This window comes from Cuculus canorus, chromosome Z, assembly GCF_017976375.1.
Source record: "Cuculus canorus isolate bCucCan1 chromosome Z, bCucCan1.pri, whole genome shotgun sequence".
Lineage (NCBI taxonomy): Eukaryota > Metazoa > Chordata > Aves > Cuculiformes > Cuculidae > Cuculus > Cuculus canorus.
The window spans coordinates 25886180-25905009 of NC_071441.1; the positions used below are offsets into that span (position 1 = coordinate 25886180).

The 18830-nt window shown below is 38.5% G+C and overlaps 1 protein-coding gene across 2 annotated transcripts in view; it reads right to left on the reverse strand.

Annotated features, from left to right (window-relative positions):
- Positions 1 to 18830, reverse strand: part of PCSK5 (proprotein convertase subtilisin/kexin type 5) — a 249086-nt gene that overhangs the window by 99062 nt on the left and 131194 nt on the right. For both annotated transcript variants that reach the window (XM_054054114.1, XM_054054115.1), the window contains exon 10: positions 9426 to 9529. In XM_054054114.1, coding sequence (XP_053910089.1) covers positions 9426 to 9529 — 104 coding nt within the window. The remainder of the gene's footprint in view (positions 1 to 9425; positions 9530 to 18830) is intronic.

Consider the following 18830-nt stretch of genomic DNA (forward strand, 5'->3'; position numbering starts at 1 on the left):
ACTTGTAATGCTGGTAATGGATTAATTTCTGCATCTTCTGACTTAAAAGTGATGCTCCAGTACCTGACTTTTCTGGAGAGAAAAAGTGATGCAGTTATAGACAACTTCAGGAACTGAACTGATATGAGTTGTCTTATGCAGGCCTTTAATTTTCCTCTTATTAATAGATGTTCTACATCCTGACAGGATGCTTTAAGTGCTTAAAATACTGTACAGTAGATGTTGTGAGCTGCTTCCTAACTGGCCTGAATCCCAGTTCAACTGAAGTGGACACAGCCTGATAATAAAGCAACTGCCAGATTTTTAATTACTGAAATGAACTATAGCAATTGAACAGCAATGACGAGCTTTGTTGTTCTCAAAGGCAGGTGCTTGTTGTTTTTTAAAAAAGACAGAACTGCTCCATGCAGAAGATGTTCATGGATGTATACAAGTGTAGCTAGATACTTTCCTAGAACATTCTCACATGGGTACTGCTTCAAATATTAGTACATAAAGCATATAAATTCTAAGGACTTCCCTTTTAAAAAGCAGTCTTCATTGTTGATAATTAAAGCATTCTGCTTTGGAGAACCATATCAGTTTATCATTCCACCTTTAAATTTGTGGATTTTGGGTCTTCTTTCTTCATACTGCACTGGAAATCTATATTGTATTTAAATGAGACTTACAGGCTGCGAGTCCATAGAAGAATTGTATCCCTCCCCTTTCTCCCTGCCTCCCAATCCTTTGCAGAGTTTTGTTAAAGGTCTGAGTTAGGCTTGTTAAAGGAAAATAATATCAAAGCTTATCATTCCCATGGTGTGCATCCTGCTAGTGCTGTCAGTCCACTTGGCAATGTTTGGAACACATGGAGCTGCACAGCACAACAACTATGCATAGTTTTATATTTAGGACAGACAGAGAGCAAGTCTTTCAGTTGTTGAGCAGAGGCACTATGTTTTTAAATTCCTTGTCTGCTATGCTGATTATGGTTTGGTGACAATTCTGAGTGCTATTACAATAGGTAATTAAAGGATAATTTTGCCTTTTGCCTGCTGTTACTCCCACTTTATAGTCATTTGATATACATTTTAAAACACGAGTAAGATTGACTCACAATATATGACTCCAGGAAAGCAACCAAATGTAACACAAAATGCAATTCTGCTTTTCTTTATGTATCCTAGCACAGGCCTGAAGTTTCTGCTTAGACTCCATTTTACATTCATAGCTCCATCCCTTGCTTTTCATAGCCAGCAGAAAACAGAATACTGCAGAGCTGATGAATAATGAGAAGCTTTGATAATGAAGAGTTTGAGGCTGGGAAGTGTAATGACAACTCCCTGGCTTCTCTGATAAATTCCCTTTTCTCCTTTGTACATCTCCATCTCTCGAACTATACTGATACATTTCTGATCTTACATGTCTTTCAACTGGAAGCAACATTGTGTGGATCATAGTTTGTGCTAGGAAAAAAAATATCCAATAACAATGATCTAGGCTGCAAAACACAACATATTTTCCAGCTACCTTCCACAAATACCAAAGACATTTTTTAGGTCTTGCTCAAGGCTAGCAGAGTTCAGATCCCCGGCAATTTGTCTGGGTTTAACATATGAAATACTGAAAAATTCCTAATGCAATTTTAATATTATATTTAAGAAAACTTTATTTATAGCTGTGAGCTGAATTGTTACAAGTGGGAAGGAAACAAGAGCCATCTGGAAAGGCTGTAGTGACCATACAATAAAAGACAATCACTATAAACTTGCTGCTAAAAACCACATGGTTTTACTCCACTTTCCCTCAACTATCTTTCCAAATCCACCTCTGATATTTCCTCTAAATATAGCAATGCTTTCTCTACAAAGCAATGATAAAGATTATGGTATTGGCCCTGTGATTCCTATGATATTTAAATGTGGTTTGAAATTCCCGAGGATGCAGACCTTTTCCTGTTGTACATGTTCTGCCATTGCTGGGGGAAGATGCTTCCAGTCACTGTCAGACTAGCTATTGACTGCAGCTGGTTTGCCTCTCTCCTTTCCTAAAACTAAACTAAATGCTGCAATGACTTAAAATAAGTTCCAAGCAAAGGCTACAATGCAAAAAGTGTTCAGATTAATATAGCCAGTTCAACTAATATAAGGCTAATATCAACTTATATGAGTGAGTGCGAACATCTCTCTCAGACTTTCCATCCACCAATCTATTGAAAACTTGGTCAGGTATGTATGGCTAGACTGTCATTTTCAAAAATACATTTGCTTTTCTAGAACTGTTGCTGTCAGCTGTCTACTTAGAATCACAGAATCATTTTGGTTGGAAAAGACCTTTAAGACCATGAAGTACAACCAGAAACTTTACACTGCCAAGACCACCAATAAACCGTGTCCCTAAACACCATATCTACCTGCCTTCTAAAAACCTTCAGAGATAGTGACTCAACCACTTCCCTGGGCGGCCTGTTCCAATGATTGACAATCCTTTCAGTGAAGAAATTTTTCTTAACATCCAGTCTAAACCTCCCCTGCTCCAACATGAGGCCATTTCCTCTCATCCTGTCACTAGCTACCTGAGAAAGGAGATCAACACCTGCATCTACTTTCAAGTAGTTGTAGAGAGTGATAAGGTTTTTCCTTTGCTTCCTTTTCTCCAGGCTAAACAATCCCAGATCCTGACCAATTCTTCATAATACGTGTGCTCTAGACCCCTCATCAGCTTTACTGCTCTTCTTTGGATGTGCTCCAGCACCTCAGTGTCTTTCTTGTAGTGAGGGGACCAAAACCAAATACAGGATTTGATATGCAGTCTCACCAATGCTGATTACAGGGGGATAATCACTTCCCTACTTCTGCTGGCTATACCACTTCTCATACAGGCCAGGATGCTACTGGCCTTCTTGGCCATCTGGACATTCTGCTGGCTTATATTCATCTGACTGTCAACCAATAACTCACGGTCCTTTTTGCCAGGCAGCTTTCCAGACACTCTTCTCTAAGCCTATGGCATTGCACGGGGCTGTCATGACCCAAGTGCAGGACGCAACATTTGGCCTTGTTGAATCTCATGCAACTGGCCTCGTCCCACTAATCCAGCCAGTCCTGATACCTCTGTAGAGCCTTCGTAATCTCCAGCAGATCAACATTCCTGCCCAGTGTGGTGTCATCTGCAAACTTACTGAGGATGCACTTGATTCCCTCATCCAGATAAATGATAAAAATATTCAACAGAACTCATTCCAGTACTGAGCCCTTGTGAACACCACTTGTGACCGGCCGCCAACAAGATTTAACTCCACTCACCAAACTCTTTGGGTCTAGCCATCCAGCCAGTTTTTACCCATTGAAGAGTACAGCTGCCAAAGTCAGGAGCAGCTATTTTCTACAGGAGAATGCTGCGGAGACAGTGTCAAAGACCTCACTAAAGTCTAGGTAAACAACATTCACAGCCTTTCACTCATTCACTAAGGAGATCTCCTTGTCATAGAAGAAGGTCAGGTTAGTTAAGTAGGACCTAGCTTTCCTAAACCCATGCTGACTGGGCCTGACCTTCTGGTTGTCCTGTACATGCCTGGTCAGCGCACTCAAGATGATCTGCTCCATAATCTTCCATGGCACCAAGGTCTGGCTGATGGGCCTGTAGTTCCCCAGAAGGCCTGTAGTTCCCCTGTAGTTCCTTTCTGTAGACAGGCCTCACATTTTCTAACCTCCAGTCAAGTGGGATTTTCCCGTTTAGCCAAGACTGCTGATAAATGATCAAAAGTGGCTCGGTGAGCATTTTTGCCAGTTCCCTCAGTATCCTTGGATCCTTGGGTGTATCACATCCAGCCCTATAGAGCTGCCTCTATAGGCACATCCTTAGCCCTCCTTTTGTTTTTATATGCCACATCCTTAGCCCTCCTTTTGTTGCTAATGTATTTATAGAAACACTTTTTATTGTCTTTAATGACAGTAGCCAAATGAAGTTCTAGTTGGTCTTTGGCCCTTTGAATTCTCTTTCTGCATAACCTCATGACATCTATGTAGTCCTTCTGAGTAGCCTGTCCATTCTTCCAAAGGTCATAAACTCACTATTTTTTTCCCGAGTTTCAGCCAAATTTCGCTGTTCATCCAGGCTACTTTTCCTCCCATGGGGATGGCCTTCTCCTGAGCCTTTAAGATTTCCTTCCTGAAGTGTGTCTAGACTTCCCGGATTCCTTTGCCCTTCAGGACTGCCTCCCACAGGACTCTGTCAACCAGACCCCTAAACAGGCCAAAGACTGCCCTCTGGACGTCCAAGGTGACAGTTCTGCTGCCCCCTCCTCACTTCTGCAAGGATCAAAAACTATCATTTCATGACTGCTGTGCCCAAGATGGCCTTCAACAGTCACGTCACCCACAAGCCCTTCTCTTTTCACAAAGAACAGGTCCAGGAGGGTGCCTTCTGCAGTTGGCTCACTCATTAACTGTGTCAGCAAGCTATCTTCCACACACTCCAGGAAATCCCAGACTGTTTCCTTTTTGTGGCATTGTATAACAGTAAGCAACTGGTAAATTTAAGTCCTCCACAAGAACAAGGCCTAGCGATCATGAAACTTCTCCCAGCTTCTCACAGTGCATTTCATCTGTCTCTGCATCCTGCTCGGGTTATCTGTAACAGTCTCTACATGATATCTGCCTTGTTGGCCCATCCCTTGATTCTTACCCACAAATTGCGAAGCTTAATATCTGATAAAAAGGGCTCCAGTCATCAAATGATGTTGTCACTACACCAGTGTTTCAGAGAGAGTGACACTACTGAGCTGGAGCCTTTTTCAAGGACTAATACATTTGGACACAAAATCTGAGTTAAGATTATTCTATGGGTGGTGTAGGGCTGCAGAACTTGCTCTGTGTCATGGCTTAGCAATGAAGCCACAAGCCTGCCAGAGAACATGGCACTAGAGATACTCCTGATGAGGAAATACTGCCTCAAGCCAACACAGCCCTGGGATAGCAAGATAAAAAACTTACTTATAAGATTGCTTTCATTAGCCCCTGTTTGCCAACAAGTTGAACAATAATACTACCTACAGCACTCTTAAGTTGTCTAACTGAAAACATCAGCTTAATCTTTCAAGCACAGAAAATCTTTAATCTAGTCTTGCATAGGATATGGTCTTCCTCACTCCTACAAAGATTAATACAACTTCATGTAACTAATGTCAGATTGCCAGCTACCCAAAACTGGGATATTACAACAGCCAGATGCAAAGTTTGTGTTTCACTTGCTACGTGCACCATGTGCATCAGTGTTAGGGGTGAATTGGAGCTGATATCAGCTGCTGTGAAAATATCAGCTGGTATCTGTAGGACTGGAAAGTCTTTTGATGGATGAACACCTTTGACTGGTTGACATAACCGTTCAGCAGTACCTGATATTTTTCAAAAGTCTTATGTCAGCTTCCAATGATGATTTAAAAACATAACTTTAAAGTTACTGAAAATATGCAGCAGTATGTTTATTAATAGTTTGTCTTTGCTGAAATGTTCACATTGTTGTGAAGATTTTCTTGCTGATGTCTGAATTTGTGTCTAGTTACTTGTCACCCTATGGCAATTTAAATCTGTCCAATCTAGGTTCCCTATCTAGAAACAGAAATAGGCTTGTCTCTTTCTCATACCCAGACTAGCATTGCTCTGCTCGTAACAGGAATAATCACTAGCTTTATTAAATATTGTAATTAAGCTATTATATTTAAAGGCTGTAAAACATTAACCGACCATTTCTCTCCAGTGGTCACCCTCCAATGGGAGCAGCAGATACTCTGGCTAGCCTAAACGAATGCAACATAACTCTGGTAGTCTGTTACTGCCTGGCAAACGAAACACTTCTTGACTTTTTATTGGAAGAATACCTTCAGTGGGCTTGGGATGGCCTGAAAATGAAAAAATGTTGGTAGAGTTTTTATTTAGCTTTATCTTTCATCAGCATTTTGTTTCACCATACTGAAGTATTATTTTGTGCACTTTAGAGCCAGGAAGAGTGAAGGATGTTCTTTACAAACGTCCCTGCAAATTAACAGTATTCTTTCACTACAAATGGCCTGTTTCTCCAGAGACAGTACTTGACAGTGTTTGGAGCTTCTCTTACAGAAAAGGAATTGTTCAAATGATCTGATCATTGTTCTTAAAACTACAGTGTTTCATTCTGTATCTTTCAATGCAAAGACAAATCAGCATTAATGCAGTATTGCCTTTTAATGAGTGCAGTTGCATTCAGTTGTTTACCAAACAACTGACAGAACAAGAAGCTTTGCACACCAATTTGCTATAGCAAAACCAGATCAACAGTTTTGATAACTTCACATAAACAGATGTTTCCTATTATCTTTCCACATAACCAGTAAATTAACTGCTTCAATTAAAAAAAAAACAAAACCCCTTTGATTTTAAAGTAATATTGTGCATAAAGTAGCTCTTTATCTAGTGATGAATTATATTTTTGAGGATACCAGGTAATAAGTTCCTGAGAAAAGAACCATGCTGGCTGACAACAAAACAATAATAAAAAAACTACGAAGAAAAATTCTTGCCCATTCCTAAGTTAATTCTGTTGACATGCATTTAACAAATGTTGTTTGCTTGCCAGAAAATTAAACAAATAACAGGCACTGCTTTACAAATCACTAGCTGGCTCAAGTGTTTTTCATAAATTAATCTTTCTTTTTATGAATCTAAAACAGAAAAAAAGGAGATCTTGCAATCAGTAATGATATCGTGGGACACTTCTGTACATTCTGCAACAGCAAAATGCTGCCAGGGTCTACAGTGAACGACAAGATTGCCATGCAGCCCAGCAAAACAGGATCTTCTGAGAAAAGAATGTGAAATACAAGAACCATTAAATCTTTATCCTGATTTCACTTTAAAACTGAAGCCTAGCTTTAATCTATTTCAGATCAAGGCACTGCCACCATAGAGCATCTTTAGTATGTCATTTCAAACTACGACATTCCAAGTTGCCCCTGAAAAGGCACGCTGACCCACTTTCAACTAACCAGTTCTTGCTGACCCTTTGTTGAGAGGTTCTTCTGAGATTTTCTTGTTTTCACCCTTTCAGTTCTCATTTCTAAAGGAGCAAGCCTGTCTCTCTACTTCTTATTTTCTTCTTACTTTCCCAGTATGTATAGAAGAAAGGCAGATTGTTTCTTGTGACAGGTCTTTGCTTTAGTGAATTTAACAACAACAACAAAAAAAATCTTCCACCCTTGCCTTGTTAAGAACATGCTGTGGAAGAAATACAGATCTTGCCATCAACAAAATTATGACACAATTCCTTAAGGACGTCAGTCAGATCAGAGTAATTTATCTATGAAAAACCATACTTTAACTGTTACTCTTGGCAACAGTGAAGGATAATAGTGTAATATTATACTAAATATTGCCACGTGCAATAGTAAAAAAACTGGTTCAGTCTTGCCAGCAGTGGTGTGCAAACTCCTTTGAATTCAGGTTTGGATGTTGAGATTTAATCTAAATCTTTTGCTTCTCCTTCTTCCAAAACCAACAAAGGTTTAAAGAGAGCTGCATTTTTATTGGAACCATTTGCTCAGCCTAAGTTGCCAAAATAATTTAGTTAAAGCTGGTGCTTTTATTTGGGTTAAGATTGATTCCTGAGCTCCACAGAGGTTGAGGCACTTAGTTCATCTTCCGCTTTTTCAGTTCCACCATGGAAGTCTATAGTCAACCTCTGCCAGCTCAAGTTGTATTTCCTGAACCCCAGCCCCTAGCTGAGTTTATCTATGTTTGTGACTTTGCACAAGTGTAGGAGAAACCTTTTTTCAGCCCTTTTCCCCACTATTTATTTGCTACAATGAACAGAAAAACGAGTGGCTCCAAGGATTCAGAATTCGTAAGCTTCAGTAGTGCAACAGTGCAAGTCCTGCTGCCAGTGTCCTGCTGCTCCTGCTGGTGTGTTAGAGTGACCTCTCTTTTGATAACGACTGACAACTGCTGTGAAGTGCTTCACAGGGTGCACAGGGTGTTTGCCTCTCTTGGGCAACATACAGAAAACAAAAAAAAACCCCAGAATTTTGGAAGTGAGTTACTGAAAAAACTAAAATATTGCTGCTTGAAAAGCATTGTCTGACCTTCATAAAGATCCAACGAAATAATAGTACAGTCACAGTCTTCTGCCAAAATCTTTTAAGTCCTGGAAAATGCCTCACAATAACAAATACGGTAATGTCATTGCTATTAAGGAAATATCTATTTCCCACTATGTATGTATCTTGTGTGTGGACATGCACTTGAAAATGGGACAAAACCAGGCCCTTGAATGTACCTTGACATGATGAGGGGGTTCCAACCAAACACCCACTTCTCAATCTATCCTTGTAGATAGTGCTTGGTTTGGATACCAAAATAAAAGCCTTTTTTTGTTTGGTTTGTATTCCATTAGAGCAGAAATGTCGTAGTCTGAAATGACATACTAAAGATGCCCTACGGTAGCAGTGCCTTGATCTGAAATAGATTAAAGTTAGGCTTCAGTTTTAAAGTGAACTCAGGTTAAAGATTTGATGGTTTTTGTATTTCACGTTCTTTTCTCAGAAGATCCTAGCACAAACCAATCCAAATCTTCAAAGAATTGAAGTATCGTGTAGAATTCTCATGAGAAGAGAATCAGACATATGGCATTCTGGATGTTTTTTAGATACAATGCAAACTGAAAGTAGTAACAATTTAGTGAATGGGAATCATAAGCCAACCTGTGTTAAAACACAACATTGTAGGGATTCAAGATCCAGTTTTAACCCACCTGAAAATATCTTATTTAATGGCACAAATGTTTACTTCTGCTTGCATTACAAAAGAGAAAACAGTTAAAAAGATATAGCTTGAATACAAAATCACAACACATGACAAAATTTTAAAAACCTACATTACAGCTGACTAAATAGTACCATTTCTGTCCCATTAGAAGTCCTAATAGCTCAAGACTTGATTTTATCCTGAATCTGGCAGAAACCTTAAATATAAATCATGTAGGTTAAATGATATAAAACAGAATTTTGAAAATACTGTTTTGTTATTTTTAATCAAAATTGTCAACAATTCTGAATGACAACATGGTCTGAATCTAGAAATTGCCGTATCTTCAACTCTAGACTATTTTATTGGAATGCTAGCGAAACAAGTAAAGTTAAACCCCATCAATTTGCTTTGTTTTCTGCCAGCAGTACTCGCAATAGGACTGAAAGGGACTATCTGGCCAATGCATTTTATAGCTGCCAGTTCAGGGTTTAGTAATTTTTAAAGGTTTCTCTTATAAAAGAGAAGATATAGCCCTTCTATTTGAGCCTGAAAGGTCTCAAAACTATACAAAACATAGGGTCAAACAAACTACTTGAGATTATTTCTTCTTCAAAAATATCAAATAAGGTGTTGCCTCTGATGACAAAGAAGAAAGGAAACTCTCACCCTTATAACCAGCCGCATTGGTTTTCCAGTCGTTAGCATTCAGATGTCCTGCACGTGAAGTCCTGACAATAATATGCTGTATGTCTCTCCAGGTCAGAAATGGACTATGAAAAATGGGAAAGGCAAAGTCACAGATCAGATATATTTTATCAGGGAAATAAGGTCATGTAAGCTCAAAGGTATCCAAACTAAAACAACCTTCATTTCTCTTCTGTGCTTTCATTTGCTCCACTCAAATGAATGTGTCCTAACTTTACAGAGTAACTACCTGAAATTATTTATACAGCTGGAAGTTTGCATTAAGCAGACTGTAAAGATATACGATAATATTATATTATATGAAACTTAAGAGAAGACGAAGTAGTACATTCTACACAAGGCAATTTGTATAACTACCAGCCAATGTTATTGACCTTAATTAGGACAAAGTAAAAAGAAAAAAACCCAAAACCCAAAAAAACCTAACCACATACTCAACCTAGCAATTCCTTTAGACTTTCAACTACTGCTGAAGCAGTTCCAAGTGCCTCTATTGCTACTTATTTGTCTGTACCCTGGTCTTGGAATTTAGTGAGGGTCTACGTGTATTCTTCAAGAAGACCAAGTAGGAAGAACTGGATATGAATAATTACAGAGCAAGTGCCTGATTGCATAGATGTGCGTTGCTTTAAAGGGATTCCTAATAACCTGTCCACTAGGAAGGTGAAAGAAGATGCTGTTGTTTCTTACTATGACATCTACCTTGCAGGACTGCAGTAAATCTTTAGTGATTATAGTTTTCTTGTCTCTCTTAGATTCCCACCCCCCCCCGCCCCCGCAGAATTTCTTTTCTTAGAAGCCAGTATAAAGGTGCATGAACATCACTGGAGTTTTTCTATCATCTCTAAGTTTTTATGTCTTCTGTAAGAAGATGAATAGTACTCCATTTTAAAATAAAGTTTAGTAGAGGGAATGATAAACCGAGCCAGTAAATAATGAAGAGGCAAAAAGCATTGCAGTGCAGAACACCTGTCACTCTATCACTCTCAGAGTACCATCATCTGCCTCTACTGCACAGACTGGTACAACTCCATTCAGCTGTAATGATGAAGATACACCAGAATGAAGTTTATCAGACCCAGTACTGGCTGCCTACACTGTCCACGACTAGGCAGTCATTGAAAACCTGGGAAACTTTCGTCCTATTCTTAACATGTGTCTCTCAGACCACAAAGTTACTTGGATCAGCAGACAAGCAACTCATTCTCAGAACTTATCTTTAAAGCATGACATTTGGCGTCTGCTTCCACTTGCAGGTAGAAACAACACCAAGGCAACAGCCACAAGTGTACTGGGAAGGTCAACCCAAGGCTGATTTGGAGTGGTCACTTTCTGAGGTGAGTGTGATGTTGTCATTACATGGAGTGACTCTACACTCTTAAACTAACACAGTCAAGTTATTAGAAATTTCAAGGAGAAATTTCCTTAGGAAGCAGACATTGAGTAACAACAAACATGCAGAAATATCTTGTTCTTCTCTAAATCCCCGACAGCAGAATCGAGAAAAACCTCACTCATCTCTCTGTTTGATGTACACAAATGAATATTGTGTGGATTGGCATTGCACACACATTATTTTCAAATCTTCCAGAACTTGTTATGTCAAAATAACTTCCTTTTGGAAATACTTGAGTATTCAGTGCTTTAAGGTGCTTAAATATGAAAGTAGCATCCTGCTTCTTATCATGTGACCTGAAATGAAGCTATTGAGAAGCTATCAGTGAACACATGTAATAATCTATTAAAAATGAGCACACAGAACCTGACTATAAGATAATGACAGTCTACCAAGTACCTCTTTTAGGAAAACTGCTAGCTGCTGGAAGTGCACCACCTCAGAGTCCTGGAGTGTCAGCCCAAGGTGGAAATAGCCCTAAAGGGGACACAGGGCCTGGATCCTCAAGAGCTGCACAGGAAAGCTTGGAGGAGGACAAGGAAAAAGAAAAGCTAAAGAAAACAAGTGACAAACAGAAGTGTGCAAGCAGGCAGCTCGAACAGGCAATGGCGTTCCTTTGTAAAATTCACCCAAAGAAAGGGAAATTCCTAGCAGCTAGAGCACAGGAGATGGGCCTGCCAGTGGGAAGTCCAGCCATTCTTCCCATCATTACAGCTCTCAAAAATGGGGAGAGCACCACTTTTGGAGGCAAATAGCTCTTCCCTGAAGAACTGTGCACCCCTACTGATCCTGGCTCAGTGTTCATTGTGCTGGAGTTTCCTCACAAGGGCTTTCTGGATGCTACCAGGGAAAAGCAGAACTTCCAAGGGTACCAGGAAGGAACGGTGGCTTTGGTTATTCACATGACTCCAGAGTCGGTGCTTCGAGACAGCCACTACCAGCAATGGTTGGAAAGATCTGGACCTGGAATTCAGCACCTGGTGCTCGATCAGAACGTCTCTGCAGTGCACAACCCATGCAGCTACAAGATCCAATTTTAAGTGACTCTTTTATTAATTGTAGCCAGATTATTTTTTTTTGTAATTTCTTCCAAGCTCTGTCAATTCATAACCATTCAATTTCTTTCTGGTTCTGGCTATAAGATATACGGTTATTCCCACATTTAAATTATTCTGTTATTTTTAGGGAGATCTGATGTCTTCTGTCCCTGAGCATTTATTAAAGTTTTAATATACTTATAGATACCTTTTTTTTTTCTTAAAGTGGAATTTTTCACACTAGACAGTTGGACTAGAATAACAGTAATTGTTTATCCAGCTGACCTGGTAAAAATTACTGAAAAAAAAAAAAAGTCATGGAATGCAAGGAGCATTAATCGTTTGTAAGATAGGGTATGCTTGGACAGTCACGTAACACGCTTCAAGAAAAAAAATCAATATGATTTTATACCAGCTCAGGAATTTCATGAGCCTGTGTAAAGTCTTAGAAAAACATGTTTCAAGCCATCAGGAAGACCTTCAGGAATCCCAAGAGCTCAATTCTTTGTAATCTGGAATCTAAACAAACTGTTATTCTATAAGGCAAGCTGTCCACGCTACTAGAGAAAAATAGGGCTCTAAAATACTACTCTCAACTTCTAAAGTAGAGACTCAAGATAGGGCACAGTCAACTGATTATTTATAGAGGAGCGATGGATCTAAAGGTGGATCTAACTATGCCTACATTAAGGACCTAAAGATAAAGCAGTTCAACACTAACTTCTCATAAAATGGATTTATTTGCTCAGTTAGCAAACGAGATTATGTCTCAGAATCACAATTTACTTCTAAAACCAAAAATCATGGCAGAAGTTGAAAACTGAGACATTCACTGTTGTGTCTACCATCCTTATCTAATAAAAAATAGTGGAAGAATTTCTGGGGCAGAAAACCTTGATCAAAGATCTGATTTCCAGGACCTGATATTGTGTACATTTAAATCAATCTGTCTCTTATGCAGTCTCAAATCTGCTTACTTACTGTGTAACTAATAAGATTTTTAGGTTTTCTTCTGAAGGAATGGCAGTTTGGGCATATTTACATCTACGAGACTTAACAGTGTAAGAACAATATTCAAACTGATGTCTGTACCTTGCTATAGGACCTTCACTATTAAGAACTGAGCTACTGTCTCCAGTAAGACACTTCATTTGAAACAAAATACGTCTGCAATTGTTCATCCTTACTTTTTTTCAGAAACTTAAAGAGAAAAAAAGAGCCATGTGGGCCTCAGATCCAGACAAGATATCACTGATGTTAATTTATTAATCTCAGAAGAATTAACGGCTAACTATCTTGAAAAGAACAAATGCTTTAACAAGAACAGTACTAACTCTGCTTGATAATGGATTGATTTGAAAAAATGGACAATTTCCTTCCAGAAAACTTTTTTTCAATGTCTCATCTGAAATTGCCTTGGGATTACACATACCAGACAATACTCAAAATCAAACCAGAATCAGCAGAAGTGAGAACAATTACATAAAAAGTGCTTATACAGCAGCCAAAAAATAATGAATATCGTGTCCTTAACCAGTAGCTATATTTGTAAATTACAGCGTTCTTTTAGGCTTCTCAAAATGTTTATGAAACAAGGCATATGAGACAAAAAAAGAGAACAAATATATTAAATTATATTACACTAATATTCATTTGAGATTTAACTGTATATTTAAGCAGAAATTGTAGATCATAATTTTTTTCCAAATCTGATTCCTTCATTCCAAAAGTAGCCTCCCTAGTGCAAATTGGGCTAGCCCTGGAAATACTAAATAATTCAGGCTCTATCCTTTTGCATAATGGTACTCTGCCAAAGATAACTGTTCAGATTAAGAAAGACAATTAGCAAAAATATCACTCAATGCAACAAATAGAGTGAAATGATCTGGTTAGCAACCATATGATTGCTATATTATTAACCAGCAATTTGAAAGTGACAAAAGCAGTCTATCTGAAAAAAAAACCATTACTTGCTAAGAAAACAGAGTCTGATGAGAATTTCTGGAAGAATACAATAAACTTTCCTCTGAAGAATCAAGGAAAAACACATTATCACAGGGTTAAGAAGAGGATCACTGTTCAATTTGCAAGTATAAAGTAACTTTCTTTGGAAATCTTTGTTATGAGAGAAGGGACATGGATAATTATTGCTATTATAAAAAAAACAACCTCTGTGCCTCTTGTAGAGCAGTAGAAGATAATTTTCATCACTAATTTCTGCATAATGCCACCCTTAAGGGCTGTATGATAAATTTGTAAACAAAATGTAAGAAATAGTTGCCTGGCTTAATCACACATTCCCATTTCTTACAAATCAGCTGAATGATCTCATGAGATCTAAAGCCCTCCTACCTGTCCTCATGACTCCAATATACAGTCCCACAGACAGGGATGTTAGCTGGGATAATGATAATGGGAGATATTCTTCTTTCCTAAGTCACTTAAAGAGTCAGTGTGAAGATGCTTGTTGCAACACAGAATTTTAAGAGCAATGAGATATGAAGACAAATTCTAATTGTTGTGCTTAGGTGTCCAAATGGTCTACACCATAACATTTCATTCTTGAAAATAAGAAAATACTTAAATGGACCCCAGTCATTAACAATCCAGTCATTAACAATCCAGTCATGCATATGCATCGACATATTAAATGCATGGTTTTGACATATCTGATGCCTTCTAATTGTCTGCAAATAATCCAGTTATCTTATGAGCAGAAAAGCAGAGAATATTATGTGCTTGCTGATCAGCATGTAACACTTTCCCTGTACATGTAACTTACGCTTCTCCTCTAGCAGTCTTTTCATTTACCGACCTGGAAAACTACCGTTCATTCAAATAGTATATCAAACAAAACAATTTGGTTACTTCAGAGTTAGCTCTCAGTTCCTTCTTTGGTCACACTTCTTTTCTTGGTTCCAGACTGCTTGTCAGAAATTCACCATTTCTCCTGCTACTTTCTAATTTGCATTCAATTTCACCAAATCACATCCCTTTAAAAGAAATCCTAGCATGGCTAAAGAGGTCAGTCTCTTAAAAATGCAATGGCAACTGAAAATACTGTTGATCAAAGGTCAATTATTAGTAATGTTAATGGCATATGCAATAGACCTTTGTCTAAAGAGATGTGCAATTAGTAAAATTTTGGGAAAATATGTTTCTAGGATCAAAATTGCTGTCAGTAGCCTTTTACACTAATTATCATATTTCTTCTCTTTTTCTAGTAACAGGTAAACTTAGGTACTGGACAGGGAAGAGGAGTGATATACATCACAAAACAAATTTTTGATTAATGTTCGTTAAGAATGCATAATTTAAACCAAATGCATTCAGAAGTGCCCTGATATTTGCCAGGCTTCATTGTGAAAAGACACACTGGATCCATCCATTTCAACGCTTACTAAGTAGTTTCAGTACATCACTCATATCTTAAACATATTACTCTGAAACATTTCAAGCTCACAAATTCTACAATATTAGAATTTTCCATTAAAAGCTATAACTTTTGAACATCTTTTCAAGCATGTTTTTCATTTCTTCTCAAGCATTTGCCTGTGGAACATCATCTTTATCAGTTTACATCTTTACCAGTCTACTTTGTCATTCAGTTCACATTCGTGCAGCACCTCCATAGTTTCTGCAATGCATGAATGAATCAGTGTTAGTTCTACTGTCTACAACGATCTCCTGGATTATCTTCATACTGTTTTTTTAGGATAAATACAGACAAGTTGTGATATGACATGACAGCTGTTCTTTACAGGAACAGCAGGATAAGCAGCCATACATCTACCAGCAATAGTGGGTTTGTTCACCTATATCAAATCTGCAGTGCACACAATGGTGGCTGATTCCAGAGCCTATGAAGTGTTTTTCCCAGAAACAGAAAATTCTAAGTGCCAAAAAGAAAACTATCAATGGCCCAATCGCAGGTTGATAATGATGACTTTCTGAAGGATAAAACCCTTGAGAGAGAGGTACTTCAACCTCATCCCTTATTGTGCCTTCTCCAGGGGAAGAAGAAAACGTGACTGCCCCAAGGACAGTGTGCACAGACTTATGAGGGACAACAGCGTGGAAGCAAGAGCAGCAAAAATCTTACGTCAGTTGTCAGCTTTCAAAACAGCTGTGACTGTGCATGTGAGGATGCCTTACATTTCCTTAGGCTAATGCAGACACTTACGATTATCACGGTACCCAGGCTATTGATTTGACCTATCTGTTAAGTCCAATGATACTCATCACTGTTAATACAGTTGAGCTATGACGTTGTAGTGCAAGGAATTGCAAAAGACTGCTGGGAGACTGCAACCCAGTGAACGAGCTCCTCTTCTTTGTTCCTGATTTCCTCTTGCTGCAAGAACACAGGAACACAGACATGGAAAAGAAGGTGGTGTCCCTGCTCTCAAACTGAACAGCCAGCAGCACCCTTAAGAGCAACTTTGGAGGCAATCCTAAGCAGCCTCTAAAAACTGAGCCCAGGGAACACTCGGAGAACCAAGAAACTACAGGGGATAGAGCTGCCAAATTCTCAAAACCCTCAAGACTCTCAACTGAGCACCAGCCAACTGAGGTTCTTGAAAAGCTTATATAAGTTAAAGGTGTTCCCCTGCACCAGAACAATGGCTATGCACTTATTCTATTTCTGGCTGTTGCTCCAAAGCATAGACACAGTAAACTCGATAAAAAAAAGATAAAAATTATCACAGTCAAACATTTTTTTTTAACCTAGACCTAACTTAAGAGATGTCTGGCTGGCATTTTCTTAAAACCCTCTAAAAGCAATACATGGAAATTTTCAGACCAAATGATTATTCTTTGGCAAGGTTACATATAACTGAAAACAGGACTTTAAAATGGGAAACACTGGGCAACCTGAATTCAGGGAATTACTTCCATCGCAATTTCAATATAACAACTGAAATTGCTTAAATGGCGCAGGCGGTTAAAGCACAAGAGAAATACGGGTTCTAAAATAAGCATTCATTTATGTTTACATTTTTCAAACACTTCACCACTAAGACCATTATTTTAAAACTGCACCAAAAAATTCATAATGTTATTTCTAACTCACACCCTTTAGCATTCCCTTTAATGACAGAGAGTCAATCAACGGAGCAAAGACCTAGCTAAAGCTGATGGACTTAAATGATAACCTCTCCTCTTATACTGGAAGCCTACATATAGAGGTCACTTGACTGCACTTCCACAGTTCACCTCAGCTTTAGCCTTTGATTACATTTATGAACAAGCAAACCTCTCGTAACCTTGTTAACACAGAAATATGTTCTTTATATCCAAAACTGCCCCTTGCCAGACAGTACACCGTCAATACGAGAAGCATTGACACACTTGGTCCCTTGCAATGTGAACTCCATTTTCCTTTCATCTCAGTGATTACACGTGGCTGTACTGCCTTCAGAAGAATGCGCTGCATTGTCACTTTGCTGAATGGATTGTCAATATCAGAATTCACTGAAATTCTTTATCTCTTCCAAGCACTACCTTCTTCTAGCCTTGGTTTCAAGTAAACAAACACAAATGAAGTATATGAAGAGGATCATGGAAGAAAACATACTCTCTCCAAAGCTGTATCACCAAGTATACTACAAAGTAGAAACCTAGCAGATTAAAACTTCCATTTCAGGTGCCACTCCTTACTCATGTAATTGTAGTTTATACATCACGTTTTGGAAAAATGCATTGGCTTATAACTAATGGAGCATGCAGTTCACTTGGGAATGTATAATATACTCTTCTGTCAGCAATGTGATATCTTTTTTTTTTTTTCATTTGGCTTCTCTAAATGAACATGGCACAATGCTCACTGCCATAAATGTTGCCGTACTATCTCTCCTGACTCTGATTCACCCCAACCCCAAATTCAAGCCATTCATCAACAAGAAAGGATATTTCTGGTATCAACAATAGATGAAATGCAAATAGGTTATTTTTATTAAGAACACTCCTCCTTCTGTTGACTAAATCAGTTATACTTTATATCCCTATCTACTGCTTTACAATTAGCAAAATGTAACTTATGTAATGACTAAGAAGTGCAATACACAAACAAGTATTTATTGTTACAGCCTGAAGAGGATACTATATACACTGGGAACCATCAAACAAAAATGTAACTACCTGAATACCATAAGAAAACCATAGAATATGAAGATATGTTTTCTTTGTGTGATAGTTTAGCATTATGCCCTTGAGGATTCCAAACAGGCAGTCTGAAAGTCAGTTAACACTTCTTTGGTTACTGAAGGAAATATGCCACTTGATATTCAAATACTGGACTGAAAATAAAAGATGCGTTTACATTATTTGAAATTGGGGTAGTAAGCAGACCAACATCCTTGAATAACTTGCTGTCAGAATTTCAGGAGCAGATCCCAGCTGGAAAACCCAACTAAGTGCAGGATTCAAATCAGTAGGCAGGTAAGAGGTCCTCCATCAGCTATTTGCCAGTCCCACCACATGGGGCTTATCAAAGAAAGAAAGTGGCAGGTTGGAGTGGAAATTTCCCTTGTTCATTTTCCATTGATTTAACATGCTTGTGACTTGCAGCAACCTCTTGGCTGTCCTAACTCATATCCAGGCCGGACTAGTACTCTGTTCACCTCCTTATATCTCACAGGAATAGCACTAGGCTACTGGGGCAAACCTGCCTCATAGGCTTAAAAACCCTTTTATGGTTCTTGTGTTTTCCAGCACAAAGTGGAATGAAACTATACGTTATTACAGCCACATTAAAGCAGTTTTCAGAAGCAAGTACTCCAATTTTATAAGCAGTTTGCTGGATGAAGAGCATAATAATCTTGCAAAACCCCTTTCTAATTAGTCTTTTTAAAAAGTCTCATATAAACACGAGTGTTACTAGCACAGGCACTAACGTGGAATCTAAGGAAGAATTTATGTAAATGCAAACTC